The sequence below is a fragment of the Rhea americana genome, unplaced genomic scaffold, assembly GCF_003343005.1.
Source record: "Rhea americana isolate MKP2758 unplaced genomic scaffold, rheAme1 scaffold_156, whole genome shotgun sequence".
Taxonomy (NCBI): domain Eukaryota; kingdom Metazoa; phylum Chordata; class Aves; order Rheiformes; family Rheidae; genus Rhea; species Rhea americana.
Genome location: NW_028185661.1, coordinates 2,035,870 through 2,046,006, shown reverse-complemented (window position 1 = coordinate 2,046,006; position 10,137 = coordinate 2,035,870). Strand labels below are relative to the sequence as shown.

The 10,137-nt window shown below is 38.0% G+C and overlaps 1 protein-coding gene across 1 annotated transcript; it reads left to right on the top strand.

Moving 5' to 3' along the window:
- The first annotated feature begins 42 nt into the window (after window positions 1-42).
- Window positions 43-9,206, top strand: SMIM13 (small integral membrane protein 13). Its single transcript, XM_085299918.1, has 2 exons — window positions 43-289; window positions 5,589-9,206. The coding sequence occupies exons 1-2, from the start codon at window positions 214-216 to the stop codon at window positions 5,780-5,782; spliced, it is 270 nt and encodes an 89-aa protein (XP_085156044.1). The 5' UTR covers window positions 43-213; the 3' UTR covers window positions 5,783-9,206.
- Window positions 9,207-10,137: the final 931 nt, after the last annotated feature.

Here is a 10,137-nt window from a genome sequence, read left to right as displayed (position 1 = left end):
CTGCGCTGCCCGCGGCGCCCCGCTCTCCCCCCCCTGCCCGCCCGCCGCCGCTCCCTCCGCCGCGCTAGCTGGGTGGCGGCAGCCATGCGAGGCGCGGCCCTTTGCCCCTGACGGCCGCCTCGACGGGCCCGCGCCCGTAACCGCCGCGCAGCGCTCGGCGGGCCGTCACGGCCGGCGGCGGACCGACGCCCTCGGGGGCAGGCGCCCGGCACCATGTGGCAGAGCATCGGGCTGACCTTGCTGGTGATCGTGGCCACGCTGGCCTGCGTGCTGCTGTTCATGCTGTGCGGTGAGTCCGGCGGCCGCCCCGCGGCGGTGGGGCAGGGCTGGCCTGCTCCCCCGCTGCCTCCCCCAGACTGCCTCGAGGGAAGGGCACGGCGCCCGGGGTGCGTGTGCCGTTCACAGCGCCCCCTGCGCCGTGTTTCCGGACACTTTTGATGCTTGAAGCGCTTCCAGGGCTTAATTCGGAGAGTAATGGGGAGCTGGCAGCCTCGTCCGTGAACGCGCTGCTGAGTAGGCAGTCGCTCTGTGCAGCCGCTGCCCGGGTTTGAAACGCCAGTGATCAGGAGGAAGCTGCTGCTTCTGATTACCCCTCAGTAACCCTTTCGGTTTTAGTTTTCTACGGTAGACTTAGAGCAAAGCTCCCGAGACTATATATATATATATATATATACACACACATATATATATATATATATATAAAAGTGGAGTAGGGTTATGTAAACGGGAGGCACGACTTGCCTCTTAGAGTCCTTGGAAGGAATCTGCAGTTCAGTGAATGGGGGGGGTTGTGATCAATACAGTGAACTTAAAGGCCAAGAAAAAAACCCAAACTCAAACTGTGCTGTACCTTATGGTAAAAAGACTTGTGAGATAAAAAGCAGGTCCCAGGTGGTTCTCTAAATGGGGTAGCAAGGGGTCAAAGTGAAGACATCTGTGACTTACAGAAATTTGTTAGTCATGGTCAAAACTGCAGAGCATTGCAGAAGGATCTTACAGTATCAAGGGACTGGTTAATAAAATGGCAGGTGAAATCCAGGATCTTTAGCACATGTGGAGTGAGGCACATAAGAGAATGTGACACACAGTAACAGGGTCTAACTGAGCTGTTGATATCCTGAAGGAAKTGTAAGTTAAAGTCATTAGGAATGTTTCTCTAAAGTATCCGTCTAATGCTTTGTAATGAACAAATAGTCAAATTGAGCATTAAAAGTTTTTGATAGAAAGTATCGTTACATTGCTACAGGAATCTATGACATGCTTATGTATTAAGCAGTATTCTTATTATCTTATTGTATTCTTATTATTTTATTTAAAATCTATTTCCTTTTTATGTTAAATAGGATGGCAAGAGCTATGTAATGATTTCTGGAAGAAGAGATACCAAATAGGTTAGACATGCATGCTAGCCTGGAAAATAGATGACTGGAGGAAGGTGGTAGATATAAAACTGAGGTAGAGAGGACAGAATAAGCAGGGAATGATTGTTCAGTTTCATCGTAACAGAGGAACTGGAGTACATCAAATTTAATGATCAACTAACAAAATAAAAGGARGGAGAACTTTCTTACATAATGTGGAATTACATTGCAATCTCATTAACAAATAATATTTTGGATGCCAGAACTTTTCACTTTTTCCTTTCATGAAGGAAAACTCTGTCAAGGTATTTTTCACTCTGTTCGGAAATTGTCTAGCTATTTTCTGGTTATTGCAGATGTAGTATGGTACTTGCTTGAGTCTTTATGCTCTCAGAGTATATGCTTTTTAATTAAAGAATTTCTCATGGAAGTAGTGCTGAGAGAACAGAATGATTTTGCAATGTTCAAAATCAGAAACCTGGCCTTTTTGCTTATTTTTCTGTATATAACAAATTGTGAGATATGCTGAAGGATCTCAAACTTTGCTTGGTAACTTAAACTTCTCTCTAGTGCTTACTTAAAGATAGCAAAAATAGTTTATGAACTACTTGAAGTTTATTAATGCTTAGCAGTTTGAAGCATAATACTTCAGTATACTGCTTCAGTGTAATACTATATGGTAAACTTAGGTTCAATGAATGGTTCACTTCGAATCTTTCACCTGTATGTTAATTTAAACAGCGTGTAAAATGATTGCTAAAAGGTTATCTGTATCTAGATCAAAAATGTGGGGTGGGGGTAGAAGCACAGGAAGCAGGTATGTTCRTTGTTTTGGCAGGGAGGAGAATGTTTTAACTGTTATCCCAGTAGAAGCAACTCTGGGATTTGATAATTTCTAGGATTTATAAGCTTTGGTAATTTTTTTCCATCTAGCATTTTTTTAGTACTAGTACTCGTACCATTATTATGGAAAATATTCAAGGAAGTCTGTGTCAAGACCACTACTAGAGAAACTGAGTAGTAAGCTACCTCCAACCTAAAGGTTTGTTTGTCCTCCAATAGCCAGTTTCTTATCTGCCTTCTTGCATATGAATTGCTGTTCACTACAGCCTGTTAGTCTACTTGAGTGCAAGTATGGGTAAGTGTAAATGCCAGCCAGTGGGACATACAAGTTCATGAACAAAGCTGACACAAGAATGCCTGGGTATAAGCTTGGATAAACTTAATTTGCTGATAAGAATATTCTAGTCATCAGATAAGAGAGCTGCTGAAACAGCCCTACAAATGCAACTTTACAGGGTCAAGAATCTAAAGAGCTGTAAGTTCTTTTTTGAGTAGCTTATAAAAGGACTCATGGGGTGAATGATTGCCAAGGACAGTAGATTTAAAAACCAGGAGATGTCCTAGGATCATGTGAGTTTTGGTTTCTTATCACAAATATGATTAAATAAGTGCAATGAAAACTACAATAATGAGAAGAATATAATTTTTATTGTTCTTTTAAAATAGAAATGTAAAATTAAAAACGTGAACTCTATCAGAATTAGGCATTTGGACCAGTTTAATCTTCAGCCGTATGTGAAAATTAAATTCATATRCCTGAATTAAGTTTTTATTTCTATAAAAGTCTTCTGAATAAATGACCCAGTTGCTTTCCTTTAAGCACTTCAGGATGTCTGCAATTGCCGTTTTCGCTGTTAGTCTGAATTTGTTAGTAAGCACTGAAAGCTTGCAGCTAATAAACTCTATTGGTAAACTGAGCACATCTGACATAGAAACTGTTGAGAGACTACAAATATAGCTATTTTTCAGTTGTTCTTTTAAAAGTTGGACTAAGGGAACTTGCTTCCACTCTTTTCTTCCCATCTTTTCTGACTGCCTCTGTTTTTTCTTGAAGTGATCTCATATTCCTTTGACCATGTATCCCATGTTCCTATGAGATGGTAGGAATTTATGCATAGTCAAGGAGATGTGATAAATACTAGCCAAGGTGAACTCTAGGACTACTTACTCCTATATATTGTTTTATTTTCTCAGTGTAATCATGCATGATTACTATATGCAATTGCAGAAGAGTGCTTCCTCTGGAACAGATAGAAGTGCTCATCTCATTTGGCAAGAGATGCTAGTGAAACGTGTTTTGAAATGTATGAACTGAAAAACAAAATTGTACCAGAACTAGTGCTGGTGAAACAAGTGTGTGATTTGCTTAGTCTAAATTTAATTGCAGATGGGAAAATATCCGAGCTCTAAATTCTACCTTAACTTTTCTTTAATGTTTAAATAAACAATTCTGTAACGGTTTTAAATGAGTGACTCAAAATACTTCAAAGGCAAAGAAAGTCTTGTCTGGCTAGATTAGCAATAAAGAGAAAATGGTCTTTTCTTTGACCCTGAACTCTTTTTTTGATACTTAATACAAATGGGAGGTAGGAATTACCTTGCAGTCAGTTAAGTCTGAAATAATCCCTGCATATGGTTAAAAAGTTGCATCACAGAGGACTAGGTTTAAGGAGCAATGCAGAACCAAGCAGTATATAACATGATGTCTTTTGTTATTACAGTATCTGCATAGTGTATGGTTTTCTCCGTAACAAAGCTATGCAGTCAAGCAGTGATATCTTCATCTTAAAAATGGCACAGCATGAAGTGATATGTCTGTGGTCACGGATGATACCCCACAAAATTAAATGTGAAACCTTGTTTGAAATCTCAGGCTAGTGTCCTGAGCTCTACACTCCTTCAACTCTTTTCTTCCCTTTATAGCTCTGTAAGACTTTATGATGGGCATTGTTGTAGCATTTGAGTGCTGTAGAGACAACATTCAATGTTGTGATACTACAAACCTGAATTAGTTTTCAGCACGTTGTATGGTAGCATCCTGTTTTCAAATCAGTAGGGCTCAGAGGTAAGACTGCAAGACTGCATAGGAAATCACTAATAGAGTGAGAAATAGAACACAGCTTTCCAACACAATCTTGTGCGGTTATCACATCTTCTTTCTTTTGTTGATTTGATTTGTGTTTCACAGAATAAAATTCAAGTTATTTAATCCTGTGCATTCCATGTTATTCCTGAGGCTTTTTTGTTTGGTTGTCTTCCTCATTCCATTTGAAACATCCTATGGGGTTCTCCTATACAGATAACCCTCCCATTTTTAGCTTATACTTACAAGCCAGTGAAAGATAGAGTATATGGTCTCAAACTTTTGTCCCTCACAATTTGAGGAGGATAAAACTATTGTAATGAGATTCTTTCTCTTTTTACAAAGAACTGGGTGTGAGAAGCAACATAAGGTAGCTTTTGTAAAACCTAGTCAAGTCATAAAATCTTCCTAGCATAACATCGTGAGATGCTTTTGGCTACCTCTTCTAGAAACACGTGTTTAGGAGGGAAGAGCTGGAACTTAAACACTTTAAAAGAGAGGTTGAAAAAATGTGACCTTCTCAACATAATTATTTTGCATAGTTATTGGAATCTAAAGCATTTTAACACTGGAATAGAACTGAATGAAGTTGCATAAATTTTCCAAAGAATGTTAATTTTCTTTTAGTGGGACTTTGACATGGTGAGAGAATACCTTGAAATATGGGTGATGTGGTCTTCTAGTGAATTATGATAAAAGGTAGATCATGTGAATTTTAGAATAGTRTTTATTACAAAACACAGTTTTAATTTCAAGATCTCCACAAGTATGCTTCACAGGGATTATGTAATGAAACTTTAAAAATGTAGTGGGTTTGAATATTTTCAGTAGAATGGAGTGTTTTCATAATAAGGATAGAAATCCTACTGTTACTCTTTTTTTTTTTTTTTTTTCCACAATTCATGAATAATGAATCCTGTTTCCTTGCTTCAAAGAAAAGGAGCTTAGGTAGTTACTCCTACCAGTTAAGACCTATATCCGTGCAATTGTAATCACCCACTTACTGCTTGCTGTGGCAGGATGATTTGGAACATGTTCAGATCTTTTTCTGGAGCTTGAACTTTTGCCTCTGGATGAGGACAGACTTTATCAAGCTGAACTAGTACCTGCAGGACTGTAGAAAAGAATGGATGTGGATTAGGAGGGAGYGTTGGGAGTGTTTTGGGGTTGTGAGTTGGAAAGCAATTAATGGCTGTGCTGCTGATCAAATATGTGCTCGCTTTTCTGGTATACTTTGACTGATATGTGAATTTCAATTTGTATGAATTAACTGAACGATACCTTTTCTTTGTCTCCTGCAGGCTGGTATGTGGTCTGGCAATTGTTTCTGTCTAAATTCAAATTCCTGAGAGAATTGATAGGTGATACGGGGTCCCAACAGGGGGACAACGAGCTGTCAGAGACTGAAGTTGAACAGGAGACTCCACCATCCCCACAGAGAAGTAGACAGAAATCTGCTCGCCAGCGAAGGGCACTTGCAGAAGAAACAACTTAATACTCCCTTGGACTACTGATAAACTGTGAATGGTTAAACACCTCTGCACTATCTGTTCAGTRGCTTGATCTTACAGAAAACTAACTTAAAAGATTATATGAATATCTGTGAACCTTTACTTCTAAACTACAGATATGTGCTATTTTAGTAGAGGTTCAGAGAGGACTTTGGCAGTAAGTCAGAGTACTGAAGAAAGGAGGAGTAGACAGAAAAATATATCTGGGGGGTGGGGGAAAAATGCTGAGCTGCTGTAGCTTCCATCCCTGCAAACAAGAAAACACATTCTGGACCTTAGGCTTAGCCTTTGCATTAGTCTGAACGTGGTAAATGTTTCAGACTTGAAATGGTTGATAAATTATTTTTATTTTACAGCATTACAACAACTTCTTGTGAAACTGAGTTTTATTTCCTTAGGTATATATAAAGGTATATATTTTTTCCTTCAACCTTGTAAATGCATGTGAACTTGAATAACTGTTGAAAGAATATCCCGCTTTAGAAAGTATTCTAAAGTGGGACTTCAGTTACATTTTTATATATAAAATATAAATGAAATATGGAAAAATCAATATCAAATGCACATGATGTGGAGTTTTATCTCCTTTTAAGAAATTGTGATAAGACCTAATTTCTTGGTTTTGACATCAGAAAAGGGTTACAGATAAAACAGTCCTGCGTGATTTCTGTGTTCTTTCTGAACCTTTTAGCCAAACTCCTGTTGGAGAGGGGAAGGAACCTAGATTAAGTACTTGCTCTTTAGTGTTCTGAAGTGTCATCTTTGTCTCTTGGGTTCTAAGTGCTTCTCTAGCTCACTTTRTACACTCTTACATCAGGTATTTGGTGCCAGATAAAACTTTTTTTCCTGGAACCAGTTAAGGCATTGTGACCAATTGGTAGACACCACTGTAACATTTTGATACTGTTATAGTAGTGAATTTGGTACCTCATGTTTGGTAGAGGTCTTACTGATTTTGCCAGTAATAAGCAGTTGCTCCTGGGGGTGGGTGTGTGGGTGGGTGTGTTTTTTGTTTTTTTTTCATATGAATTATATAGCTATGTCCACATTGTACTTCAGAATTAAGATCTCCAATTGTGTTTATCTCGTAACTTTGGAGATTAACGCATGAGACTTGGAAAGAGGAGTGTGCGTGTGCCACCTGATGTGTGTATGTRGGAAAGCCACCCAAAAATTGTCTGTTCTGTGGACAGTTTCAGCTTTTCTCTTAGCACTTGGTATGTGGTGATGTTTGGATCACTATTCCCTGTATCTAAAAAAACCTGTTAAACAAGACTAAAAGTGGTCTTGTACTTTTCAGCTATTTTGAAGTTTAAGCCTGACTTCTGAACTTGTGGTTTTGTTCATTCACACAGCTAAAACTGAGCAACATCTAGTTGTTTGATCAAATAAACTTTTGTCTGGGAAAAGAGCACTCTTTCTAGTGCCTTGTTTTAACTTGTCATCTGTGACTACTGTTTAAAAGCTGTTGGGAACTTACAAGATCTATCCATTTAATAAAAAGTTTTGGGTGTTTCAGTATTAAAGTAGGTGAGATCTGCCCTGCCCTTCCTTGAGACTCTAGAAGTCTCTTTGTTTACCAGCATGTAGGTATAAGCATGCTTTGTACTACAGGGTTACGTTTTCAAGCATGATTACAGTGCTGTGCACATATCCTTTAAACACATGTAGAAATACTGATAGTTTCCTTCCTTTAGTCTTTCTGCTGACAAAAATGCCTATTTACCTTTCTGAAGTAGTAGAATTTGCATCTATTCAAACTGATCAAAAGCATTCAGATTTTCACTACTGCTTTCAGTTGTTTACTCTGCACAGTATATTGTCAAATGAATGATATTCTTATGTCTGTCTTCACATGATTAGACTTCATCTTGGCAGTGCTAATCAAGTATGAGAGCATCTTTGTTTTTAAAAAACAATCTTGAGCATTGCTTACTTATGTCTACAAAGAAAGGTTTTTATTCTGACATAGAATATAGATGCTCCAGTTGCACTTCAGTTATAACTAGATTTAAGTGCACCAAAGACAGTAAAAGGTTGATGCTTCTAGTTTCCAACTGAGAAAAGTAACAACTCAGTTTTTGATTCTGGTAGCTGCAAAGAAAAGTAAAATTTCAGCAATATACATATATGGTAAAGGTAGCTTTCAAGGTGTAAGAATAAAATTTTTGGAGCAWGTTAATGAAGGAAGTTCCATGTATGTTTGAATGCTGACACTGCTCAAATATACAATAGGATGGCAGTTAAACTAATGGACCTGAAACCTCTGGGAAGCTTGTATGCTGTAGCTGAACAGCTTCCTTTTCCCTTCCCTGCAATACACAGGTGTACATTTCACTCCCCAGTTATTCTCAGTCCTTTTTTTTTTTTTTAATGCTTCTGTGAGGTAGCTGCCACTAATGCTGTCTGCGTACTGTATAACATTCAGGATCTTACTAGTAGCATGACAAAGGCTTATATTATGAGATTAGGAAGAATTTTGTCAATGTATATTTTTTTTCTCTTAGAGTCCATAGCAGAAAACTCTTTGTACAGGGCACTTTGTTCAAACTTGCAAAAGTGAGGCTGTATGTGTGAAAGTATACTTGTGATAAGACACAGTTCATGATTGCTGGCAGTCCGATATATTTGTCTTTGCATATTTTTTTTAACCAATGTRTATTTCTGAAATGTTACTGGTTGTTAAGTACTTATGTTTGAATTAACTCATTCAAATCTGAAAACTTATGAAGGCAACAGGTTACACAGCTGATTTTATTCAGCAGGGTTTATTTTTTAAGCTATATATTGCCTTATTGTTGCAGCCATTATACTGAATGTACTTTGCATTCTTAGTTTAAATACATTCATATCACTTTCGTAGCAGGGGGCCATGTAACTTCGAATAAGCAGTGATTATTTGTGTTCTACATGACAGTTGATTGAAAAGGGTTACTGYCATGAAGGCTGGAACATATGTGTAAAGTAGACTAGAAAAATACATAATTATGATTAAAAATTGAGAAGTTAGACAACTGTTCCTGCCAAGTTTTGTAATTCATACGTGTTAGGGAGCCACTAAGGTTATTATCGTGGTGATTTAATGTTAGCCCATGAGGCTAATTCTATGCAGTTTTTCCACTAAGCACTGCTGCTGTAGCTGTTAGCAGTAAATGCCATATATTGTGCTGCAATCTGTGAGCAACTTGCTGCTTAATATCAGGTTTTACACTGAACTAGACCTGTGTATGTACTTCAGTTTTGTTTGGAAATGACCAGCATACGGAATGTGTTCAGTATGGTCATTTGCCTCTTCAGTGTTAAGATACTGTACCTAATGCTTCTGTGGTTGTCTGTTTTCATCATGTTRACTGTTTTAACTGACTGCACAGATAACAAAAAATAAAGTAACTAGACTTGATACAAGTACTTCATCTGAGTCTGAGTGTTTTTTGGGAGGGAAGTTCAAATGAGGTCTTGCTTATAGAATAAGGTTTCTTATTTAAGTGTGCAACACTATGCAAGAAGACTTGTCAAAAGTCAAATTCTAGCTGATTGTAACACCTACAGAAGACTTCAATTTAAATCCAGGTTAGTATACATCCTTTAGAACAATTAATAAAGATGTTTTTCTGCCTAACCTTTTAAAAGTTGTCACTTATTTTTAGCAATCATGCCCTATTTTTGAAATTTTTAGGGGTGCTTATTGACTTAGTTTGCCTAAAAGTAAGTTTGTTGGTAATTTAAAAGGCTTTTTAATTTGGGATCAAAGGTCTTGTACAAGAGAAGAAAATAAGAATGTTTTTCCTCTCTGATTGCTTCTGTGAATAAAATGCACATGTTGAGTCCTAGATTCTTTTATTGGCACACTTCTTGATCTTGAGGAAATGCACTGTTTTTCTATTGCCCTACTTCTCTCCTTTGCAAAAATGGACTGCTAATAGAACACGGTAGAATGCTGTGGCATTATGTAATTTACGGACTTGGAGGCGTTTTTTGACTTTAAAGTTTGTTGTAGATAGGTGAATGGAGGGGCAATAATGATCAATGATTGGCTGATGTTTGTAAGTACATGCCAGCTTTTCTCCATTGACAGTGGTCGCAAGTAAATTCTATATTATCTGTCCTAGCAGGATGGATGAAGATACTGTTGTGTAATGCTGCTCTGTCAGAAGTTCCATAAAAGGCAACATTAACTGATACTGCTTCTTCCCTACAGGTACTCCCATGCTGCCCTTGAGGTTCTCTTCTATCATTACCAGTTAATACAGAAACTCTGTAAAACACAAATGTTATTGATAAAAGCTGAATAGAGGAGGTTTTCTTCAGACTGCTTCATAGCCTGCCTCTGTAAGAAGGA